Consider the following 24,362-nt stretch of genomic DNA (forward strand, 5'->3'; position numbering starts at 1 on the left):
TATACTTAAAAACAATGTACCAATATAAAAATAGTATATAAATTTAATATATGGATAGAATAAATAGTAAATAAACTAGTCCTTACCGAAAAGTTTTCTTAATTTAGCAAACTTTTTCTTATCCTTAGATTTGGATTTCAGAGGCTGATCAGTTTTTCCATCCATAATAGTATTATTATTACGATTTGGCAGGGCATTAGACACAGGAAGGTCATTATTCTTTGAAGGATATTGAGTAGTGGTTTGATTAGCACTATTTTGTTTATGTGTGAACCCTCCAAGATCTTCATCGGAATCATTGAATCTCGAAGAAAATCCTCCACCAAAAAATTTACTTCTGCCTTCAGTACCTTCCTCCTCATCAGAATCGGCGAGCCTTGATCTGAAAGCCCTACGGTTTTCAACAGGATTGGAACTAGTATCATTTGTATTCTGTGGTGGGTTGTTCAAAGAGTTATCAGCTCGTTGGGCCTGATTTGGTGATGACATATCACGCAACGTTGTTCTGCGAGATTTTTGTGCCTGTTGTGTAGCTGGTTGATCGGAAGTCTTCTTTGCAGCTACTGGCATGAAAGATGAATTTGGTCTAGCACTGGCCTTCGCATATAACTCGGCAGCTTTCGTCTTTGAGGGAGACTGATAATTTGGTTGCAAGGCCGGGTGCGGGCTTATATGATTCATGTAAGATGATCTATCTCTAGTAGGGTTAACATGCGCTGATGTCCTATCTCTTAACTTCCTATTGCCCATTCCGTTAACAGGAGAATGCTGATTACTCTGAGGAAGAGTTTCAGGAAGGGTCGACTGTGGTCTGAGCGTTCTCGATGCCAAGCCTGGGCTCTGAGTGGATGGTGATTTTCTTAATGTTGAAATCCGCATGCCTTGATTTGGCTGATTTGGCTGATTTTGCTGATTTTGTTGATTTTTTTGATTTTGTTGATTGCGATGATTGCGATGATTTTGTTGATTTTGTTGATTGCGTTGATTTTGTTGATTTTGTTGATTTGATTGATTTTCATAATATTGGTTGTTTGATTGAGGTTGTTGCATTTGATTCGCTCCACCGTTAAGTTGAGGACCAACATCATTTAGTTGCGACGAGGATATTTTAGAATTCAACCTCGTATTTTCTGCAGTAGCTAAAGAGAGATAAGCATCTTGCGCCGCATTCTTCACTGTGGATGAATTATTCGACGAATTATAGAATGAGCTAGAATTTTTCATTGCCGACTTCACTGGCCTTTTCTCCGACCTGGATTGCATGTTAGAATCAAAACTTCCTGTTGAACGTGCTGAAGAACTAGAACTATCATTGTTAAGTGTCGATGTTGGGATCTGCAATGTTGTTATAGCAATATCCTCAACTGTAGGGTCTTCAACATCGAGCATATCATGGTTTGATTCTTTAAGTTGCATGGTTTCATCAGTACTGATAATTTCTGGTTCTGGATCAAATTTAGGCCCAGAATGTTTTGTATCAATAATTTCCAGCAGCGAGTCAAAATTTGGTCTCAAATGCTTTGCAAGATTGTTTTCTTCAGACTTATCGTATGGCACTTCTTCAATACCGAAGTCTTCTTCATCAGTACTAACAGGTATTGGATTGTCTATTATACTATTACGATTTAATAATTCTTTAGAATCGCTATACTGACTGATAACATTTAGCTCTGCGGCCCCATGGTCATTTTTAAAGCCATTCTGAAGATGTTCTGAAGTCTTAATATCAGAAGTTGGCTCATCACCTACTATGTTTTTCTTTTCTAGTTCATCAACAACCACACTAGATGCATCTATCGAGGCCTCAGGTATAGCTTCTTCCTCATAGATGGAAGTTTCATCTTCCGCATTTACGTCCTCATCTCTTGAGATATCATTGATTTCACCTAATGATGGTTTTTCAATTGTTGCATTTTTATTAATTTCTGATTCTTCCTCTTGTCCTAGACGCTTATTTTCCATTTCGTCGACAATGACCAGAATATTAGGAAGAGGCACATCTTCTTCTTCATCACCTTCATCAATAACTTCAGATACATCTATGTCTTTATTATTTGCAGCTTCTCTCTTTAAGAGTAGGATCTTCTTTTCGTTTTCTAATCTTTCCAATTTTATTTTTTCATACTCTAAGCGCTTCAATTCTAAATCTTTCGAAACCTGCTTTTCATGGTCTATTTGCTGTTGTAATTTCTGCAATTCTGAATCTTCATTACGTCCCTTTCTAGATTGGGCTTCTTCGTTTTCAGCCATTGTCCCCAAAGCAGGATTTCTACTTAAACTCGAAAGTCTTTGATGCGACGGCTTCTTATTCGCACCTGCTATTGAACTTAATGAAGTTGTTCTTGGTATTCTTTTTTGAGACAAAGACGTCATCGATCCCGATCTAGGCATTGATCTCATTGAATTGTTTCTGACCACCTCCTTTTGGTATACAGTTTCTGGAACCTCAATGATCTTGATACCGTTTGGAGTTGGTATATACTTTTTGATCATCTTCACAGTACCAGATTCTGCATGTGGTTGTCCATTACGCGAAGGAGGCGGAGATAATTGATGTGACAACCTCAAGTCTCTCATTTTAGCATTATTGTAGTTTTGGGTAGCATCCTGATTGATATCATCATAATACGAATCGTCAAAGCTATCATCTAAGTCATAGCCCCCGTTCGATTGTCTTTGTATTGACGACCTTCTTTGAGCAGAATGAGGAGGTGTCTGCATTGAATGGGAGAGGGTCGAATTGTAAGAAGCATCAGAAAAATTTCGAAATTTGTTACTGCTAGGACTTCTTGTAATAGAATCCCTTTTCAAAAGACTGTTGCGCTTCTGAGGTGGTTTCGACAAGTATTGGTTTGAGCCTCCACTGGGAGCATGTACACCAGGACCTCCCTGTTGCTTGAGCGACTTTCCAATACTCAATGCAGCTGCCAATGCATTGTTGTTGGGTTGATTCGTCTTTGATGCAGCAGGACTAACCCCAGTGTACGAGGTGTCATGTACACTTCGATTCTGACGTCTGGAGAACATCTTCTTACTTCTTGGTTGAGTTTCTTGCTTCAATTACGCCTGTCTTAGATAGATTAGTATAATTTATCCAAATCCTGGTGCTAATTTCACTCGACTTGCCTCAATGTTCCTTACAGTTTCATTTATTCACTAATGTTTTTATCAAGGACACTAAAAAGTTTCGTTGCTGGCGTAGTCATTAGTCACGTGGAAAACACTGTCCCCATTCCCATCTATTAGGCAAGGCTATATAGTCGTTTTATATACATATGGATTTGGAGATGGTCTGATTCTATTTAACCCCAAAGTATTCGAGAGCCATAACCCACATCTCTGACCCTGCTGCACAATTATTCCCAAAAATGGGCGGATGCTAATCAAAAATCCAGTCCATAAGAACCCTTGTATGAGCGGCATAAGGATTTGATCTTTGAACACGGCGTATGCAATTATGGAAGGGGAAATTGGACCTATAGGATGAAATCCGCTTGGCCCACTTGGACTATCTATTATTTGTTGTTCTTGGTCATCTATTTTGCCGCTAAGTAAAGTCAATTCTTTTTCCGTAAGCGCTGCGGAATTTTTAGCATCTGGAGTGGGGGTTTGGTATCCAGCATATGAGTATAATGTTCTCAAGAACGATTCTTCGAATCTCAAATCAGGAAGCGTAAAAGCTGACATTTGTGATGATGTTACTGATAGACGCCAGAAGAAAACCCCAGGCGAATTGATTTATATCTGAGATGAGGACTAACCTGTAAATAATCGCAATCGAGAAGAATTTGCTGGTTACGTCAAAAACTCGACCAAAAGTGAAAATTATAGACAAACACAAATAGAATATACTGACAAATACAAGAATAACAGGAGATGGATATAGATAAAGGAAGTGACACGGGTCCAAGAGTGACTATAAGACATACGGATAAAGAGCATGTTGATTTTATATTGAAGGATGTCGATTTAGCGATGGCAAATTCTATGAGAAGAACGATGTTGGCAGAAGTGCCTACATTAGCTATAGACCTTGTTGAAATCGAGGTGAATACGTCAGTGTTAGCAGATGAATTCATTTCGCATAGATTGGGGTTAATACCATTGAATAGTGAAGGTATCGACAATTTATCGTATTCTAGGGACTGTACCTGTGATCAGTACTGTGCTAATTGTTCGGTGAAGTTAGAACTAACTGCTAAGTGTGATACAGATTCGACCATGAGCGTATATTCGTCTGATTTGGCTAAGTTTCATAATGGTTCGAAATTGGGGGACCCTGTGGCTCGTGATAATCATCGTAAGGGACCACTTATTTGTAAATTAAGAAAGCATCAGGAATTAAGAATAACTTGTATTGCCAAGAAGGGTATTGCTAAGGAACATGCCAAATGGTCGCCTTGTGGTGCCATAGGATTTGAATACGACCCTTGGAACAAGTTGAAACATACAGACTACTGGTACGAAGATGATGCGGATGAAGAATGGCCAAAATCGGCTAACTGTGACTGGGAAGAAGCTCCTGATGCAGACGCTCCGTTTGACTATAAGGCAAAGCCATCGACCTTCTATATGGATGTTGAAACAGTTGGCAATTTACCTCCTAACGAAGTTATTTTAAAGGGTATCGAGACTTTACAATTGAAGCTTGCGGGTATTTCGATGGAATTAAATAAAGACAGTATAGAAGCCAGCAATGCTGCTGCCGGGGGTTTTACGACATACGGTAGATCGCCTGGAGGAAATTCTCCAGGAATGGGTAACTCTCCTTATGGCGGGGATAGTGGCTTTGGTAATTCTACATGGGGTTAAATTACTGAAAATGATTCTATCCTACCTGTCTTCTTTTTATTTCTCTAGATCTATGTGATCTAGTTTCTCTTGTATAATTATATCTATATATTAAATATAAAGTTAATGTAATTCGTTCCAGGACACAAGGTCATCAAATTTAACCAACTTTCCACCAAACACATCCAATGCACTTCCATAGGTCAAGTCAACCTTATCATCACTCAACTTGCTGACTGTATCTAAATCTTTGACCAGTCTGGCACCACCGGCATATACTATCTTCCCTTCAAAGCCCTCAGGACACCACTCTCCCAATTTCGCCACAAGATTCACATCAATTCCATTGCATAACCCTTCGACATCTGCAGCATGTATCAAAAATTCGTCACAATATTGAGACACTTCACCCAAAAACTCAGCGCTTAATTTGTTGTTAGTCAATGTCTGCCATTTGTTCATAGCAACCACCCATTCAATTTTGTCATCAACTCTTAACTCTCTGCAACTCAAATCAACAATCAATCTAGATTTGCCCACCAATTCAGATACTCGTTTTAGCTTTACCCAGTCAAACTCCTTACCTTCATCGCTATCACTGAATAGCCAACTTGTCAAAATAACATGAGAAGCTTTATGTACATCCAACCATTCCAATGCGTTATCACCATTGATGCCACCTCCTACTTGCAAGTTATTTGGCCACAGCTGACACGCCAATTTAGCTGCTTCATCATTTTCAGGGTTGGAACCTAATTTGATTACATGGCATCCATTTATGCCCGCATTTTTGTATAATTCGGCATAATATGACGAAGGTTTGGTCGAAACGAAGTTCTCTGTAGTAGTTGATTTATGGTTCAATTCTGTTGTATCATCTTGTGTTAAAGTACCACCAACAATTTGCTTTACTTGACCAGAATGTATGTCAATACAGCCTCTGAACTTTGTCATTCTGTTTAATATGATTTCTTTACCAATATAACCTGAATAAGGTCTTATTTAGTGTTAGCAGGTTATGTCCTTTCGGAATCTCGATACTCTCTCAAGCCGCACTGGCTATTAAAAAAATTTAAATATGTCTCTGCTTTATGTCCCATATTACTGCAACGAAAACCAAACGCAACATGAGTGATGACGAGTACATGAAGGCATTAGAAATACAGAGGAGAAACTTTGAGGCCCAATTTGGATCTTTGGAAACTATGGGGTTCCAAGATAAATCCAAGGTGGATGAGAATAATGCTGAGGATGGCCTAGGCGATGAGGAGGACCAAGATAAAAATGAAGACGAATATGAATTTAATGGGTTTGAGTCTAACGATGAATCAGGTTCAGAACAAGACAAGGACACAGATTCAAGTGAAGAATTTGTTTCGGACGAGGAGGAAACAAGAGTTGTTCCTAAAGTGGTGAAGATAAACGACCACCATTCCACTAATAACGGAACTATAATAAGCAAGGCCGACAAAAAGTTACTCAGATCAGGTAGAGCACCAACCCTTGCCGAAATTGCCAGAAAGGAGCAAGAGCTTCAGAAAAAAAATAAGAAATCCCAGCAAGCAGTTAAGGAAGATGAAGATAACTTGGAAAACGACTTGAAGCTACAGAGATTATTGCAAGAATCGCATATATTGGCAAACAAGGTTGAATATTCAGGTGCAGATGTCACATTGCAAACGCTTGATTTCGAGGCACCTACCGGTAACGCAAGGAAAAGAACACTTGATTCACGTCTCAGAAACATCTCTTCTGTTAACTCGTCTACCAAAGGATTGCCTAAGACGTTGGAAAAAATGCCTATGTCGATGAGAAAGGGTATGATCGCCAGTCGTGAACGTCAAATCGCGAAGTATGAAGAAGAGGCCAGGAATGCAGGTATCATTTTGTCGAAGGTCAAGAAAGGTGAATTGAGAGACATTAAACAAGGAAAGGGCTCTACATCAGCCAGTGATAGATTGGGAACTGGTAAAAGGGCTCCAAGGAAAATCAGAGACAGAGGATTGAAAATTAATTCGGTAGGTAGATCTACAAGGAATGGTTTGATTATTTCCCAACAAGAAATCGACAAAATTAACAATCAAGGTCGCCGTTTCAACAAGAAGAAGAGATAATCTTCGGGATTATAGACATATATATATATACTTATATTACTGTATAATAGTTAACAGAAGCATCTGTCAAATTTCAACGTGACAATTATTTTAGATGCAGGATTATGTTTAAGTGCTAAAACATAAACAAACGATTTAGTAATGATAGACTTAAACAACCTATACCTATAGACGTAAATAAAGATGAGTTCTCAAGTATTACCCAAGAAAAGGGGGATACAGAATGGAAACGGCAGAACGCCTTCTGGTAGGGTTAGTTCTCTACACGATCTTTCACATAAAGGTAGGGTCATCTCTGGAAGAACTCTATCCAAATCAAAGCGAGTACCTTCAAATAATAGACATGTTAGTCGTGGGGACCTTTTTGTGGGTAGAGGTGAAGATGCAAACGGGTCATTTTCGGAAGAAAATGCCATTCATTTTGACGAGAATAAGAATACAATTTTGTCCAATTTCGAAGAGTGGATAAAACTATCAACCGACAATAAGATTACGTCGAAAAATTCGTGGCAATTCGCCTTGATTGATTACTTTCATGACTTGAATGTTATAAAGGATGGAGAAAACATCAACTTCCAAAGGGCATCTGCAACTTTGGATGGGTGTGTCAAGATTTATCTGAGTAGAGTGGAGTCTGCGGCCACTGAAACAGGTCGGTTGTTAAGTGGATTAGCCACGAAAAAGGGCCAGGAAGCGAACGAGAACGGGGAAGGCAACGATGATCAACTCAGTGAGTCGGAGGAAGCAAACGACTCCCAAATGGGCGTTGGTGACTCCAAAAGGAAGAGAAAAATAAACAGGGTTCTTGAATCTACTTTGGTACCATTCGAAACAATAAGAATTAGAAAATTAGACCAGGAATTGGCTATTGATCCGTTATTCAAAAAGGCGTTGGCGGAATTTGATGAAGGTGGGGCTAAAAGCTTATTATTGAACACGTTAAATATCGATTCATCGGGTAGGGTTGTATTTGATGCAACATCCAACCCTATCAAAGATGAATCTGCAGAATCAAGTCCCAAGCCAAAGGAGAAGATACAAACAAATGAAATTGAACCAGATATCTCTACATTGCAAAATTTTATTTTCAAGGATCCTGAAGAGTTAGATGATTTGACCATATGTCCATCCTTGGATCAGCTAGACGTGGTACTTGCAGATGTCAATAAGGCCAAGACTATACTAAGTGATGTAAACAACAAGTTTCTGCACGACGAACAAAACGAGGACGAATTTGCTGATAGAAATAGAGTTAGCGATGAAGTGGACCTTGAATTCCCTAACTATGATGATGATGATTTTGGTGATGTAAATGTGGGCAATTTTGATGATGAAAATAATGAACAACAAAATAAAGAATTTAATGAAACCGTATCAGAACAGATCGTGAGTAATACAGGGAACGTCATGACCTCCGCCGCAAGTGCCAAACTCCTTGATGTCGATCTTATGGCGTATTTTGATGAAAGAATGAAAACCAATTGGAGAGGGCCAGAACATTGGCGTGTTGCAGCGATTAAAAAATCTAAACGAGTAGAAGATCCAACTATCAAGAAGGAAACTAATGTATCAGAACCATCACAAGCACAAAAGAAGAAGCAGTCAATAATCATAAATTTTTTTGACGACGATGACGACGATGATATTGAAGATAAATTATTTGAGACTCCTAAGAATTCATTATCAACAACAAGGAAACCCGACGGAAGAACGAATGAAAACGCTAATAGACTTCCCGAAGATATCCAGTATAATTCGGTCAGACTTACGAACTTATTTATGAAACCTCAGACTTCTATTTTATATTTCCCAAAGAAGGATATTCTGTCTACACCAAACCATTCAAAGCCGCTTACCGACGAAAACTTCTTTGCCAACCAATATCATCAGAACCAAGAAAACGACAGAATGTCCACATCGATGCGTCAAGCTGAACTCGAAGACCTTGACGATTTTGGCAACGACGACGATTTCGGAGGCATAGATTTCAATGATGCTTTGGAAGGTGGCACAATTTTAAGCGGGTCCGATCCCGACAAAACAGGAGGAATGGCAGGTGGAACACAATTGATTACTGGTGGTAGAAAAGTGCGACCAGAATACGTCAATTTCTCCCGGATGGCAAAAAGAGTTGATGTTAAACTTTTGAAGGATAATTTGTGGAATAGCTTAAAGCCGAAAAACGGCACCAAAACAACAGATGATTTAAAACTTAAGGAAGAGTCCAGTTCTCCTACCGAAGATGCCAAAACTTTCGGAGACGTAGTTACTTCTGTTGGTAAGTTGTACGGAGCGGATGAGAAAAAGGATTTATCTACAAGTTTTTGCTTCATTTGTTTACTTCATTTAGCAAATGAGCATGGTTTTGATATAGCGCCAAATGAGGCTCACGATGACTTGGCAATCACTGGTATATAGTATTTTGTATTGTATAGTGAATGCAAAATTATTTGGCAATAAGTTACGTGATCTCAAAATTTGTCATCACCCACTACCAAAATTTCGAATCCTTGTGGAAACTCGTAGAATGGCGTTAATTATCCATACAATTGAATATTATAAGATTATTTGTAAATAACCAAATAATGTATAATATATCAAGGATATTACCGAGAGTATTCAGAAAAAATGCTTTCGGTGTATGGCCAAGGCCATCGAGTATTGGATTTAGACCTATGATAGCAACAAATATCAGACTAATTTCCAACTCAACCGCCAACATTTTGCAAAATCAAGAACAAATAGCAAATAATGACTTAAATAATGCTGGAGCGCAAGGGGAATTCTATAAGTCGTTGATGAACAACAACTACCCACATTTGATAGTTCAACGTTACGAAACTCCGGGTATAGCATCTTCTCCAGAATGTACAGCGATCTACATTGATGCCTTGAATAAGATTGGTAAAAAGGGCAAAGCGGAGCAAGTTTCCAAGAGTCTCATGACATCTGGTGCTGGGATTCTGAATGGAGGACCTTTGCCTCATGGGTTTGGTTCTAGATATGAACCAGTTCACGTTGTCGTTTCCGAGTCGGTAATCACGATCATTTCCAAATGGTTGAAGTGGTTAATACCAATAGCATTGTTGACTTATGGAGCAACTAATGCGTTCAATTATTTGGTTGAAAATGGAACCATTTTCAAGAACAGTGAAGTGGCCGACAAGTCGGTTGATGTATCGCAATCCACGGTTAGATTTAAAGATGTCTGTGGATGTGACGAGGCTAGAGCCGAATTAGAAGAAATTGTTGACTTTTTGAAGGACCCATCGAGATTCACCGGATTGGGAGGTAAATTGCCAAAAGGTGTCTTATTAACTGGTCCGCCAGGTACAGGTAAGACATTACTTGCAAGAGCCACTGCGGGTGAAGCGGGTGTTCCCTTCTTCTTTATGTCAGGATCTGAATTTGATGAATTATACGTTGGTGTTGGCGCTAAAAGAATTAGAGAATTATTCGGCCAAGCTCGTGAAAAATCACCAGCTATCATTTTTATTGATGAATTGGACGCTATTGGAGGAAAGAGAAATCCTAAGGATCAAGCATATGCTAAGCAAACTTTGAATCAATTGTTAGTTGAACTAGATGGTTTTTCACAAACTCTGGGAATCATAATCATTGGTGCTACTAATTTCCCAGAAAGCTTGGACAAAGCCTTAACTAGACCTGGAAGATTCGACAAAGAAGTTATTGTTGAGTTACCAGATGTTAGAGGACGTATTGATATTTTGAAGAATCATATGGAAAACGTCGAAACTGCCGAAAACGTCGATCCATCGATTATTGCAAGAGGAACACCAGGTTTATCTGGGGCTGAGTTGATGAACTTAGTCAATCAGGCTGCAGTGCATGCATCCCAATTATCAGCTCCTGCAGTTGATATGAATCATTTTGAATGGGCTAAAGACAAAATCTTAATGGGTGCAGCAAAGAAGAAAATGGTCATCACTGAAGAAGCTAGAAAGAACACTGCATACCACGAAGCAGGACATGCCATCATGGCCATGTTCTCGCAAGGCGCAACACCGTTATACAAGGCGACAATTTTACCTAGAGGTAGAGCATTAGGAGTAACATTCCAATTACCAGAAATGGACAAGGTTGATATGACCAAGAAGGAATGCTTTGCTCGTTTGGACGTGTGTATGGGTGGAAAGATTGCCGAAGAAATGATCCACGGGCCAGAAAACGTTACCAGTGGTTGTTCATCGGATTTGGCGAACGCCACCAGCGTTGCTCGTGCCATGGTCACATCCTACGGTATGAGTGACAATATTGGACCTGTTAGACTCAGTGATAACTGGGAGTCGTGGTCATCCAAGATAAGAGACATGGCTGATAATGAAGTCAGGGACTATTTGATTTCCAGTGAAGACAGAACTAGAAAGCTCTTGAGCCAAAGACAGACAGAGTTGAAGAGACTCGCAGAAGGTCTCTTGGAGTATGAGACTTTGACTCGTGACGAAATGGAAAAATTAGTCCGTGGTGAACCTATAAATAAAACTAAAGTCATATCCAATACCGTCATAAAGTCTCCCTCATCGTCTCCTAGACCAGATATTCTCAGCGATCCGCCGTCAGTGCCCGTCGAAGCGTAAAAAACCTCATCCTATGTAAATATATATTAATAAATCATTTCGTCCGTAATAGTATTTATCGATCTATTCACATTTGTAAGTTGCACGGCTATATTGCTGCATTATTCTATACAGCGTATTTCGATAGTTGATTTACATCCTGAAACACGCTTTCTTTAGAAAGGCGCATCGACCTGTCACTATTGCGTATCAGTCGCACCCCACCACCATGTCCACCAATCACCCAGTGGATGTCTAGTGGGTGGCTTCATGGTAGTATATGATACCAACCGAAGCCCGAGGTTACAGTCTGATATATAATACCGACCAATCGAAACTCAACCGGGGCTTGTCGCCAACATCTAACGACCGTCCGTTTAACCTAATATATGTCATAGATCCATACACCGCATATCTTATTTACGCATGCATATTTGATCCAACATCCAGTCATCAATACATACCAGCATTGTTCCCCTCTTTGATATGGGAACGACTTTTTTTACTGATTTATTCAATTAGTATTAAAGACGTGATTTCAGCACCAGCGTTTAAATTTGCTATATGTTGTCGTTTAAGTTATCGCTTATGTACGTGCTTGTATATGATCTATTACCCCTAAGCCAGGGCCATGTCGTTTGATGTTATGCCGTGGTTGTACATGATGTCAGAAGAAAAGTCCGGGTAACAATCACCACGTGGGACCCTTGTATCAATAGGTTCAATAATTCGGTATTTGGAGTGGTGATATATGGTAGACGTTAGGTTACGCAAACGGTAATAATCGTTGGGACTAAAGTCAAGTAAAATTTTTGTCATACTCTATTTTTATTATTGAAATTTGTTTGGAGGTATTTATTACGCCAATCGTAAAAAAGCGAATTATTTTCTGTGATTTCGTTATCGGCAGCGCCAGTTAAAGGTACATATTTGATAACAGGCAGAACATATAATGGAAACGACAGATTGGTCGAACACAGTTTATTCACCAGGAGTGAAGGGCGAAACAAGTCCGTATTTCCACGATTTGGAACATGATACAGCTGGCGGACATGGTGTTAATGGTGCACAACAAGCATCGAACCAGACAACGAATCAGACAACGCCTAATTTTACAGAACAAGATCAATATTTGCTAAACCAAATCGAACACAACTTGTATGAAGCCGCGTCGAATGGGACACCTGGTAGTTCAAATGGTAGTCGTTTGAACAGAGCACAAAATACGCGTGTTGATGGTGGCCCTGGGAAATATGAGTTTGGGCTTGATAACTTGAATTTCGTATTACCAGAGGATATTTCGTACGAACAGCAGTCGACGGCGTACCCGCCATCAGCTTCTAGCTTAAACAACAACACACCTCATATGCTTGCTACGAATGTGAAAAGACTGACTAAATCGGTAGAAAACCCGACGATGTTCATGTCACCGGTCCTTCCAGGGCAAAATGATAAATCATACAACAACCAGCATTTATATCATAAATACCAGAAGCATTCTGATGATACTCAGTCATATGCACATCAGCCACATAACCAACACGTCAGGCCTGATGCGGTTTTCACGCCCTTGGAATCGCCAGCCGTCACCCCACGGGAACAACAAGTAAATTCGAATAGTTATCCCTACAACCCACCAGTACAAGCATCTTTTGAACCGTTGACTTCTCCGGCTTTAGCTGCGCAACAGGCAGATAAGAGAAGGTCTTCATCGGTATATGCGCCTACGGAAGATGGTGTACCTAGTAAAAGAAAAACTCCACATGGTACTCCTATCTTGCACGCTAATGGCCCTCGTTCAAAGCGTTCGCCTTCAGTCAAACCTAGATCATCGCACAAATCTCTGACGAGCTCCCCGTTTGAGAAGTTACCTGAAGCTGGTGTGGATCTGCAACGAAATAGTTCTGAATCTACTCCCATGCTTCCACCTCTGGGTAAGAAGGTTGACATTCCTAATAATTCAGTATCTGGCGAAGCACCAGCTTCTGCAACCATGATGGGATTCACAATGAGTGTATTGGCAGAACAACAGCAAGAAGGATCGAATAATAGTTCTGTGGATATGGTACATCGCACAACACTGAACGGTCAAACTAGAAACGGTTCAACGTATGCGAATAACAACATACCGCCTAAATCATCATCTTCGAGCGAGACGTCTCCGATAATGGGTCTGCAAGGAAGCGGTGAGTCGTCCCCTGTGCTCACGAGAACGAAGTCAAGATCAGAAAAGCCGACAACAAAGAAGGCATCACATAAATTAGCAGAGCAGGGTAGACGTAATAGAATGAATATGGCAGTCCAAGAATTATCGAATTTGATTCCTCAGGCATATCATGATGAAGTATCTATCCCTTCCAAAGCTACCACGATCGAATTGGCATCCAAGTATATTAGGGATTTGATAAAGGAGAATAACGAAATGAAATACTACAACCTTGAACGCTAAGTTTCTATAGTAATAAGATCAGTGTTTAAAAGATTATAAAGTTAATAAATGGAGGAATTATCAAAATGACAATTATGATAAGACGTTCTGATAACACTGGATAAAGATGCAGATACAGCTTATTATTTATTTTGCAACGTTTCAATCTGTAATTAAGTGTCCATTTACATTCTTATCATAGTTGGTTCTTTATCTTTTATGATTAGATGTCTTCTAGTTTGATTTTATTTCTCTGAAGTTCAATGTTTACAAAATTTACTATTTAATTAATATTGATGAATGAGATGACAGAATTGTTTTGCTTCAATTCTTTATATTTAACATATTTCTACGATTTCAATACATTCCAAATTAAACAGTCGTTGGGTGTTTTATTATTCATTTAATGGATTCTACTCAATGACTAATGTTTGTATTGGGTATATAATAATAGTCGACAATTGTACAACTTACAACAACTAATCTAGACATAGCATATTAAGACAATCAATGTATAAAAAGAATTATTTCGCAAGAAAACCAAAATAGCTCAACGCATCATACCAGTTTACCAGTCAAAGCATATGCTACACGAGTATATCACAATTTTCGTACCTATTCATACATTACAACATTAAACAGTAAATGTCTTCATGAGCAAAAATGTTCACATGCGTTTTTTAATTTTCGCGATGGAAATCTGAAAGATAAAGGAATCTACAATGTCCATGGGATTTCTGAAAAATTCAGCTTATATTAATAAATGTTACAATTTAATACGTAAGTTATACTTAACATATATACCAAAGTCAATTGACCTCAATTTTAAAACTGAATTGATTATTTCTTTTCTTCAGTAGTTTCTTGCTTGGAGTCAGACTTTTCTTCAGAACCAGACTTTTCACCCTTTTGGTAACCACTGTAAGCAGCCTTAGCCTTGTCGGTGTAAGAACCGTCAGTGCTGCTGAATTCCTTGTAAGCTTCTTGAGCACCCTTGGAACCAACTAAATCTTTACCTTTGTTAACTATGTCGTTGAAGTTCATTGTATTATATTTGTATGTATATATCGATTTAAAAAATCAAAATTAAAAATTGGTGATTATTGCAGTATTTATATTGTTTTGTTCGTTGTCGGAATAGTGACCACGTATTTATGATGTAATTTACTTGAAATACCAGTTACATAATATGTCACAATTTCAGATTAATTCATTGTTCGGTGCATCAATTAAAATTCTCTCAATATACCGGGCGAACGCGATTATTCTAAAGTCTGCGGTCTAATTACGAACATAACTCTATTGAGATGTATACACGTCGGAATAGACTACAAGTTAGCATCAAGCGTACATATGCTCATAATGACTGATCTTAGATACCTAATAATATTCATAAATCAGTTTTCTAGACCTTAAACAGGCTTTGAAGTTAAAACCCTCACGGGGTTTCCCGACTACATACGTACTTTTCTTGCATATGTGCGGTATCGATGTTTTCATCGATCGCTGCATTGAGACCTTGTGAGATAACTCTGATCCAATATTTGGGTATTGAGTATTATAGAAGACAGCAAAAATGTGATTCGGTATACCAGCTTGCAATAGACCGACCCAAGAGAAGATATTTCAATGTTAGTCCCAAGCCTTGTTTACAGCCAGCATTATAATACTAAGTGTATTACGCAAACAGGTAATATCTAGTGTGCGTAATTATGGTCATACTGTATGGAAATGGCGCCTGCAACAGTCAATATTATAGGCATCAGCCTCAATAACATCAATCAAGTATCCGGCTTCAATTGTAATATTCAATTCATTTAACTTGTAATATAAAACTATATTTAGCCATGTTTCAAAAGTGTCGCCTTAGATCCATACAATTCACAATTTTAAATTAACGATAATTATTACTTCACAATGAATGGGATTTTGCTCTTTTATCTCTTTACCCTTTTAGTCAGCAATGTATATGTTCCTGCTGTACCTGGCCTACTTAGGAGCGGGCCATCTGATCTTTCAGTGCTGTATTACCCACGAGTTGGTCTCCATCCTCTTGGTTAGGCCTACAAAACTACAAATCGATAGGTAAAACTATTATAATCCTCCATTCACGTACGTAATAAGTTAGTATCTACATCTAAAGCTTTAATTTTTCTAAGATAGCGATTGTCTGCTCGTAACCCTCTATTTCTGCCTTGTAGTTTTCAGCTCTCTTGAAAGCAGCATCTTTAGCTTCTTGTTTGGTTTTATCAGTGAATTTGCTGATGGAATCATTTATCTTAGATTGGAATTCCAAAACGGTATTCAATTTCTTGTTGACCTTAGAAATTTCAGTATCCAAATTGATTTGACCCTTAACCAACACGTGTACAGTACATTCGGTGTTGATAGCTTGTAAAGCACAACCGGAAGGAACCTCTTCTGCTTTCTTGACAATATCAATCTTTTCAACACCCTTAATCAAAGAAACAATAGAATCTTGTTGTTCAGAAGCAATATTGTTGATGCTTTCATTTGAAGACTCAACATATACTTGACCATTCTTCAAAATATTGTATTGCGACAACAAAGATCTAGCACCTTTGGTGATTTCCAAAATCAATTCGTAGGCTTCCAAAGACTTTGCATCATCAAATGCGGTATCGTATTCTGGGAAAGGTGCGGTGACAATAGAGATAGTCTTTTCGCCTTCTCTACGTGGCAATCTTTGCCACATTTCTTCAGTAACGAATGGCATAAATGGATGGATCATTCTTAATGCACTATCAATACAACTGTATAAGGTATCTTGGGCTGATTTCTTTTGTTCTGGAGTACCATCTTGGATTAATGACTTAGAATTTTCAATGTAAACATCACATAAATCATACCAAAAGTTATAGATAGCATTAGTAGATTCGAAGAAATCACGCTTCTCCAAGCTAGCAGACAAATTCTTTGCAGTTGTAGTTAATTTGTGTAAAATCCATTTTTCAACTAATGATTCATTACCAGATTTAGCTGAAGTAGCAGGTGGTTTGTAATCTTCCCCTAATTTACCTAAAACGAATTTAGTGGCCTGATAAATTTTGTTACAGAATTTACGGTAACCTTCAACTCTTAAAATATCCAAGTTGATATCTCTACCACCAGTACTATAAGCACATAACGCAAATCTCAACGCGTCAGTACCACATTCCGGAATACCGTTTGGATAAGATGCTTTTTGTCCATCAGTGGCCTTTTGCAATTCTTTTGGATCTAAGTTACCAGTCTTTAACTTATCATGTAATCCTTGCAATGGAATACCAGCGATAACATCCAATGGATCAATAACATTTCCTAAGGATTTGGACATCTTACGTCCCTGGGCATCACGAACCAATGAATGACAGAAAACTTCCTTAAATGGGACTTTACCGGTTAATTTAAGACCCAATAAGATCATACGACTGACCCAGAAGAATAAAATATCCCAACCAGTTTCTAACATTGACATAGGATTATATAATTCCATGTCGTTAGTCTTATTTGGCCATCCAAGAGTAGAGAATGGCCATAAACCAGACGAAAACCAGGTATCTAAGACATCTTCATCTTGTTCTAAGGTAAAAGTTTGGTTTGGGAATTTCTTTTGTGCCTTTTCAAGAGCTTCTTCATAAGATCTACCAGCAATCCAGTAATCATTGTTCAACCTATCGTTTTCAGCACCATCAAAGGTAACGAAGTAAACAGGGCATCTGTGACCCCACCATAATTGACGAGAGATACACCAATCTTGGATGTTTTCTAACCAGTGGAAATACTCAGCTTCTGAGGTCTTAGGAGTAATGGTGATTTCACCACTCTTCACAGCCTTGATGGCTTCAACAGCCATATCTTTCTGGTTTACCCACCATTGTGGTTTCAATAATGGTTCAATAATATCACCAGATCTAGAACAAATAGGAATAGTCATTTCATTATCCTTTTGGTCAACAAACAAGTCCTTGGCTTTCAATTCTTCAATAACCTTAGCTCTGGCATCAAATCTCTTCATTCCCTTCCATTCTTCACCACAGTTTTCATTCAAGAAACCGTCATCTGTGTAAATATTAACAAATTCTAAATTGTTTCTTTTACCAGTATTGTAATCGTTTTGGTCATGAGCTGGAGTGATCTTAACAGCACCAGTACCAAATTCCATATCGACAGCTTCTGAATCAGTGATAATAGGTATTTTACGATCCAAAAATGGATGAAGAACAAACTTACCATGTAAATGTTTATAACGTGGATCATTTGGATGAACTGCAACACCAGTATCACCAAACATAGTTTCAGGTCTAGTAGTGGCGACTGTGATCTTTTCGTCGGAATTTTCAACTGGATAGGAGAATGAGGTCAAAGTACCAAATTCAATTTTCGATTCATATCCTGGGACAGACAATAATGTTTTCCCACCAATATTTTTATTGTCAACTTCTAAATTAGAAATAGCAGTGTTCAACTTCACAGACCAATTAACTAATCTTGATGCTCTGTAAATAGTACCATCTTCATGTAATCTTACAAAGGCTTCCGTAACGGATTCAGATAAGTCCGGGTTTAAAGTGAATGCTTCTCTACTCCAATCATAAGACGCACCTAATTTTTTCACTTGGTTTTTAATTCTACCATGGTATTCTTCTTTCCATTCCCAAACTTTTTCAATGAACTTTTCACGACCGTAATCATGTCTGGTTTTCTTTTCATTAGCCCAAATTTGTTTTTCGACGACAGATTGGGTTGCAATACCTGCATGATCGAACCCTGGTAAAAACAAGGTGGTCTTACCCTTCATTCTGTAGTATCTGATTAAAGTGTCTTGAATCGCAATAGTTAAAGCATGTCCAATGTGCAAAGCACCAGTAACATTTGGTGGTGGTGCTGGGATAGTAAAAGCACCTTGAGGCTTAATTTCACCCGAATCGGTCAATTCTGGTTGAAATAAACCTTGCTTATCCCACCAGCTGTACCACGAGCTTTCAACATTCTTTGGACTATAAGCTTTGAAAGCTGGGTTATCTAATGATACTAATACTTTCTTTTCACCTGGCTTGGTTTCATCTTTAAATTCAGGAACTTCCTCCGCAACCTTCTTTTCCTTCTTTGGCTTTTTAGCTTCAGCTGGTTTAGTCTTGGAATCTTCAACTTGCTTGGCCTTCTTAGCGTTGAATTTGGCTAATTTTTCGGCCTTCTTACGTTCTTTTTCTAATTCTTTGGCAGTCTTTTGTTTCTTGACTGGAACTTCACCTTGAACCGATGGCTCAATGGTTGGTTTCGTACTATTGTTATCACTCATCTTAATTGAATATAGTCTACTGGAGTCAAGTGTATATCGACAAAAACTATTTCTAACAATACTTCTAATGAACAATCTACTAGATAGCATACAGTTGATGAACCAAATTCTAATGTCAAGCTCACTGAAATTTTTTTTTTTGAGTCAAAAAAATTGGCTTTGTGTAAAAATTTATTATGCTAGAAGAAGATATATATAATACGTTATAACCCAGTTGTAATCATATTATGTACTATGTAATAGAGAATGTTGGTATCCCATTGATTGACAGAGTTTTTGTCCTAGAATTTTAACTTTTTAGAGTCTGATGGCTCTGTCGAATCTTCCTCTCTTTTCCGTTTGACCATGCCTGTAAACCATTTACTCTTATTCGAACCATTTGGTGTATGATTATCGACGATAGTTGGAGAATTATTTGCATTGTTGGTCAATAGGATGCTGTCAAAGTCGTCATTGAACGTATTGTTTGATACTTTTTGCAGTTGTAATCTATTGGTCAACGATTTAGACATTTTTGCATTCGTATTAGCATTGGCTTGAATATTTAGTCTACCAGCACCTCCTCTACTCATCCCTAATCCAACTTCCTCTCCAAAACTATCTGTCACAGACTCTTCCTGTTTACCAAATTCCATTTTGTTTTGAGCTTTACGCAATTCAGACATTTGGAAACGCTCTTTCATCTTTCTAAACCTCCTACCACCACGCTTTTTGGATTTATGTTCAGTAGGTGCCGGTAATGCTTTATCTCCCTGTGCTTCTGGTGGGGTTAATAGTTTTTCAATTTTATTTGTAACCTCCTCCAAATATTTTTGTCCAAGTGAACCCGATGGACAAGATTGAGATAAGTCAATTCTTGCAGCAAGTATTACTTTTCCACTTAAAACCCTCATTGCCGACCTAATAATACTAGGAGGTAAATATTTTATTAACTCACAATGATACAAATACCCTGTTTGGCGTACATTTTTGTTAGTTTTTTGGGAGGACAAATCTCTTACCCCCAAGGACGGGAGATTACACGATGCTGTTAACGATAATTGTCTAAGAGAACCACTAGCTATCAAAAGCTGAGAGGTTGTTATAGGACCTACTATTGCAGATACGTTAGGTGCAAATTTTGATAACTTTGATGAGATAAACTCGGATAACTGATTCAAAACGTTATTAAGGTCGATAACTAGACGGCATGCTTTGGATATCATTTCAAAATCCTGGTCGTTTAAGACAAATTGATCCTTAACATGTTGCATAGCGGACATAATTATTACAAGCACCTTTTCATTAGATACAATTCTCATAAGCTCCGACTCATATCTTTTAATATTCGATAAGTCTTGTTTGATTAGAAGAATAATATTTGCATAATCTACCGGATTTAATACGAGTGTCTCAAGCTCTGAAAATACCACCTTGAATTGCAATTTGATGAATGAATGAACTAGTGAAATTTCCTGATTGATAACCTGCGACAATTCATTAACCATCAATATAAATGAATATTCTTCACTCTGATTCTCATTATTTACTGATGATAGTAAGTCCAAATAGTCACAATTGTCATCTCTGGAATAAACCTCAATATGCGATTGCAACTCTGGAATTATTGGGAAAATTTTAGAAATTTGGGTTATGTCACTAACATTGGTAATATCAACTTGGTCTAATCTATCTTGTAAACTATAATTGTATTCGTCATTCAATAACTGTCTTAATTTATCCTCGAACTTCAACTCTGTATACTGTGATGAAATACGTTCTATTGGTTGCAATGTATTCAGTTCTACATTATTTTCGTTTAAATTTTCCGATTCCTCTTCATCACTGAAATCACTACCCAAATCGGCTAGTAACTCTCTCTCGTAATCTTCCATGTTTATCTAATGTAAATAAGAAAGTTGGTTTACATTATATGGAATTCTTTGTGTAATGAATGCGATGATGTTTTTTCGTACTTAAAATTGTACCCATCAAGATGAGATGAAATATATACAGAGTTATTCCATTTATCACAATTAAAATAGACAGATATGACTTTTGAAGTGAATACTTCGGTTCTTAGTCGAGTAGATGGGTCAGCCGAGTTGTCTGTAGGAACAACCAAAGTAATAACATCCGTAACAGGACCTATAGAACCAAAAATAAGACAAGAGTTACCTAATTTGGCTAGTTTAGAAATCATAGTTAGGCCATCGTTAGGCGTCTCAACTACAAGAGAAAAGGCATTGGAAGACAAGTTGAGATCAATCTTACAATCAATAATTATAAGGTATAAATATCCAAGACAATTAATTCAAATAGTGGTGCAATTTTTGATAACAGAAAATAATATTAACGATAACGGTTCCAATCAACATAATAAAGATTTCACTCTGACTGAGCTTAATGCAGCTATAAATTGTTGTTATTTTGCCTTGATAGATGCTAATATAGCGTTATATAATTCATTTTCGTCGACATCAATATGCATACCATTGGATACAAAGAAAGAGAATTATATTTTCAATCCTAATATGAACGACTTGATTGTGTCCGAGTCACACCATGTCATATGTTTTTCGATTAAAGACAGTAAGGCAGCGAACTTGTTGTTATTAGAATCGCATGGTAAGTTTTCAGAAGATCAACTACTTCTCGCTATTAGAAAAGCAGGTGATGAATGTGAGTCGATTCATAATACGTACCAAAGAAAATGTATTGCAAATAAGGTGGAGAATGATTTTATTTGGAAGTCATAAATTACAAGTTACGTCAAACGCTATCATAAATACATTATTAAATAAAGATTGTATACACATATATACATTGAAATATATAGATATAATCAATACAAGGTAGCTAGAGGATCTAATCGATTATGATTATTACCCAATAAATTAATTTCGCCTTGGTGGAATTTGTTGTTCGGATTCAACTTATGCTTAAATGTGAAACCAATAAAATTATTATTCGCCTTTTTATTATTTGCATTGTCTAATAATTGTTCATTATGTTCCTGTCTTGCAAAAACATCTTTGTACTTTTGCATACTTTCTTCATCTTCAAAGTCATCAAAATAACCAGCATCTTCTTCATTATCTAACTGTGGGGTGAATGGAGGTGTTTTTTCCCTTAATTTATTCCAATCACTTATATCGTTGAAATAAGACATAACTTGAATTTGCTTAAAATTTTTTAATCTAGAAGAGGGTGACGCAATTAACTTGACAATTAACTGCCAGGTTCTGTCACTAAACACATAACGGCCATCCTTGGTTTGAGGCCTTCTTAAAGCGGTTTTCCAATTCTTCAAATTGTAATATGTTTCATCTTGTTTAGAACCTGAAAATGGTGGATAACCACATAAACTTTCGAATAACATACAACCTAAGGACCAGTAATCGATAGTATAATCATAGTTCTTACCTTCGAGAACTTCCAATGCCATGTAATCAGGGGAACCTACAATAGAATTAGCCAAGTTATGGTGTCCTTGGGACCTTTTAAAAATCTTTTGTCTTTCGATCATTAGCTTGGATGGTACTTTGTAATCATCTAAATCCTGTAAGTTCTGCAACTTTAATCTCATACTTTCGATTCTTTCATTAGAGACGTTGCCCGCAGCTAATCCAAAATCAGTTAACTTTATATGGCCCTTAGAATCAATTAAAAAATTTTCTGGCTTCAAGTCCCTATGGGTAAAACCTAATTCATGCAACGAGTTCACTGCCATAAACATTTCACTGATATAAAATCTTGCGTGCGGAGGGATTAAATATCCCGTGTTGTTTAACAAAGTTCTGAAATCACCACCTGGGACAAATTCCATTGCCAAAAAGACCTTTTCGGGGTCTTGGAACGCATATAAAAGCTTAACCAACCATTCACTTCTTGTATTGGTCAAAATATCTCTCTCCGTTAAAACATGCTTAGTTTCATCCAATTTTAATAATAGCTTTTTGTTTAATATCTTTAAAGCACAAATCTCTCTTGTATCCTTCTTTCTGGCAAGAAACACCTGTCCGTAACCACCCTGACCAACCTGGGTGATCATCTGAAAATCCTTATGTTTAGGCTTTAATCTCCTCTTTCTTAACAAAGCCCTTTCTCTCCCAACGTAGTTCTTCCATTCTAACTGCTGCCTCTGCGCATTTCCGCTAAAATTAGGATCGTTCATCAATTTCTGTTCCACAAGCTTGGTCCTATCCCGCCTGTTAATAACATAATCAAACATTTCACAATAGTAATCTAAAAAGTAAAGTTGTGCAACAGATGCCAACCTCTTGGTCTTTGCATTTTGGGTTTTTATCTCATGAGTATGCGTGGTATGATTCAACTTTGGGAGCTTAAAATCATTATAATCCATATTGGAATTTACTCCCTGTGGAAACCTAGACCGTGCTAGCTGTTGTTGAGGCGAGTTATGTAGAATCGACTTCGTTGGTGAGTTACCAGGTGTAATATTTTCTTTGTTTAAGTTTGTATATTGTGATTTTGAGTCAATATCCATGTCACTCATCGACACATTCTCCATCGAGTGGGAAATGTCCGAAATATCTTGTAAATCTTGCTTGGATGATCTGAAAAATGCCATTTTTACCAGCTCCTGACCATCTACTGAAAAAGAATCAACGGTTTAATGTGTTTTTCAATATACTTGACTTAATGTGTAGAACAAACCTAATGATTGTGGAATGTTTACAAACTGACTGTTTCAGGAATTCAACGTGCGAAAACCATTCTATTTGGGGGCAATGGGCCAATTCCACCCAAACTCAACCTCTTGGTACTAATGTCCCGATCAACAACACTTGAACATTGCGAAAGGTGTTGCTTGCGATACACTAGGCGCAGAGAGATGATGATTGCAAATTCCTGCCCACCTGTGGGACTGGAACCCATATTTAGTGTAGTTTACCCATTTTTGCGTGCGTTTGCGGACCTGAATGCGGGTCGGCATTCAAGGAGTGCTAGCCGACTCAAGTCGGACTTTATGTCTGTTAGCAAACTACGTGCGGTGCAAGTCCATATTTAGCAGTTGTGGGGGCTAATGTGCATGAGCGAGCTGTGAGAGATGAATATCCTTCCAACCGAGATGTAGTTAGACGGGTGAGGTGGAACAGCTCTTAGAGGCAACCAAATTACACCCGTATTTTAAACAACGGATTAAG

At 37.9% G+C, this 24,362-nt stretch overlaps 14 protein-coding genes across 14 annotated transcripts; 7 read left to right on the forward strand and 7 right to left on the reverse strand. All coding sequences in view use genetic code 12, as the record gives it.

Moving 5' to 3' along the window:
• Positions 1-75: 75 nt before the first annotated feature.
• On the reverse strand, positions 76-3,027 carry DEHA2C07502g (DEHA2C07502p; the record flags this gene model as incomplete). The annotated part of the gene is made up of 1 exon (XM_458007.1): positions 76-3,027. One exon carries the CDS (start codon positions 3,025-3,027, stop codon positions 76-78), a length of 2,952 nt encoding a protein of 983 aa, XP_458007.2.
• A 225-nt stretch (positions 3,028-3,252) lies between these two features.
• DEHA2C07524g (DEHA2C07524p) lies at positions 3,253-3,687 on the reverse strand (the record flags this gene model as incomplete). The annotated part of the gene is made up of 1 exon (XM_458008.1): positions 3,253-3,687. The coding sequence occupies one exon, from the start codon at positions 3,685-3,687 to the stop codon at positions 3,253-3,255; it is 435 nt and encodes a 144-aa protein (XP_458008.1).
• A 189-nt stretch (positions 3,688-3,876) lies between these two features.
• Positions 3,877-4,812, forward strand: DEHA2C07546g (DEHA2C07546p; the record flags this gene model as incomplete). The annotated part of the gene is made up of 1 exon (XM_458009.1): positions 3,877-4,812. One exon carries the CDS (start codon positions 3,877-3,879, stop codon positions 4,810-4,812), a length of 936 nt encoding a protein of 311 aa, XP_458009.1.
• A 102-nt stretch (positions 4,813-4,914) lies between these two features.
• DEHA2C07568g (DEHA2C07568p) lies at positions 4,915-5,745 on the reverse strand (the record flags this gene model as incomplete). Its single annotated transcript, XM_458010.1, has 1 exon — positions 4,915-5,745. The coding sequence occupies one exon, from the start codon at positions 5,743-5,745 to the stop codon at positions 4,915-4,917; it is 831 nt and encodes a 276-aa protein (XP_458010.2).
• A 137-nt stretch (positions 5,746-5,882) lies between these two features.
• DEHA2C07590g (DEHA2C07590p) lies at positions 5,883-6,905 on the forward strand (the record flags this gene model as incomplete). The annotated part of the gene is made up of 1 exon (XM_458011.2): positions 5,883-6,905. The coding sequence occupies one exon, from the start codon at positions 5,883-5,885 to the stop codon at positions 6,903-6,905; it is 1,023 nt and encodes a 340-aa protein (XP_458011.2).
• Positions 6,906-7,088: 183 nt separating this feature from the next.
• DEHA2C07612g (DEHA2C07612p) lies at positions 7,089-9,323 on the forward strand (the record flags this gene model as incomplete). Its single annotated transcript, XM_458012.1, has 1 exon — positions 7,089-9,323. One exon carries the CDS (start codon positions 7,089-7,091, stop codon positions 9,321-9,323), a length of 2,235 nt encoding a protein of 744 aa, XP_458012.2.
• Positions 9,324-9,490: 167 nt separating this feature from the next.
• Positions 9,491-11,503, forward strand: DEHA2C07634g (DEHA2C07634p; the record flags this gene model as incomplete). The annotated part of the gene is made up of 1 exon (XM_458013.1): positions 9,491-11,503. One exon carries the CDS (start codon positions 9,491-9,493, stop codon positions 11,501-11,503), a length of 2,013 nt encoding a protein of 670 aa, XP_458013.2.
• A 931-nt stretch (positions 11,504-12,434) lies between these two features.
• On the forward strand, positions 12,435-13,931 carry DEHA2C07656g (DEHA2C07656p; the record flags this gene model as incomplete). Its single annotated transcript, XM_458014.1, has 1 exon — positions 12,435-13,931. The coding sequence occupies one exon, from the start codon at positions 12,435-12,437 to the stop codon at positions 13,929-13,931; it is 1,497 nt and encodes a 498-aa protein (XP_458014.2).
• An 819-nt stretch (positions 13,932-14,750) lies between these two features.
• On the reverse strand, positions 14,751-14,954 carry DEHA2C07678g (DEHA2C07678p; the record flags this gene model as incomplete). The annotated part of the gene is made up of 1 exon (XM_458015.1): positions 14,751-14,954. One exon carries the CDS (start codon positions 14,952-14,954, stop codon positions 14,751-14,753), a length of 204 nt encoding a protein of 67 aa, XP_458015.1.
• Positions 14,955-15,400: 446 nt separating this feature from the next.
• Positions 15,401-15,577, forward strand: DEHA2C07700g (DEHA2C07700p; the record flags this gene model as incomplete). The annotated part of the gene is made up of 1 exon (XM_002770138.1): positions 15,401-15,577. The coding sequence occupies one exon, from the start codon at positions 15,401-15,403 to the stop codon at positions 15,575-15,577; it is 177 nt and encodes a 58-aa protein (XP_002770184.1).
• A 470-nt stretch (positions 15,578-16,047) lies between these two features.
• Positions 16,048-19,302, reverse strand: DEHA2C07722g (DEHA2C07722p; the record flags this gene model as incomplete). The annotated part of the gene is made up of 1 exon (XM_458016.2): positions 16,048-19,302. The coding sequence occupies one exon, from the start codon at positions 19,300-19,302 to the stop codon at positions 16,048-16,050; it is 3,255 nt and encodes a 1,084-aa protein (XP_458016.2).
• A 191-nt stretch (positions 19,303-19,493) lies between these two features.
• DEHA2C07744g (DEHA2C07744p) lies at positions 19,494-21,086 on the reverse strand (the record flags this gene model as incomplete). The annotated part of the gene is made up of 1 exon (XM_458017.1): positions 19,494-21,086. One exon carries the CDS (start codon positions 21,084-21,086, stop codon positions 19,494-19,496), a length of 1,593 nt encoding a protein of 530 aa, XP_458017.2.
• A 156-nt stretch (positions 21,087-21,242) lies between these two features.
• Positions 21,243-21,950, forward strand: DEHA2C07766g (DEHA2C07766p; the record flags this gene model as incomplete). The annotated part of the gene is made up of 1 exon (XM_458018.1): positions 21,243-21,950. The coding sequence occupies one exon, from the start codon at positions 21,243-21,245 to the stop codon at positions 21,948-21,950; it is 708 nt and encodes a 235-aa protein (XP_458018.2).
• Positions 21,951-22,036: 86 nt separating this feature from the next.
• DEHA2C07788g (DEHA2C07788p) lies at positions 22,037-23,785 on the reverse strand (the record flags this gene model as incomplete). Its single annotated transcript, XM_002770139.1, has 1 exon — positions 22,037-23,785. The coding sequence occupies one exon, from the start codon at positions 23,783-23,785 to the stop codon at positions 22,037-22,039; it is 1,749 nt and encodes a 582-aa protein (XP_002770185.1).
• Between the last annotated feature and the right edge of the window lie 577 nt (positions 23,786-24,362).

This window comes from Debaryomyces hansenii, assembly GCF_000006445.2.
Source record: "Debaryomyces hansenii CBS767 chromosome C complete sequence".
NCBI classification, from domain to species: Eukaryota; Fungi; Ascomycota; class Pichiomycetes; order Serinales; family Debaryomycetaceae; genus Debaryomyces; species Debaryomyces hansenii.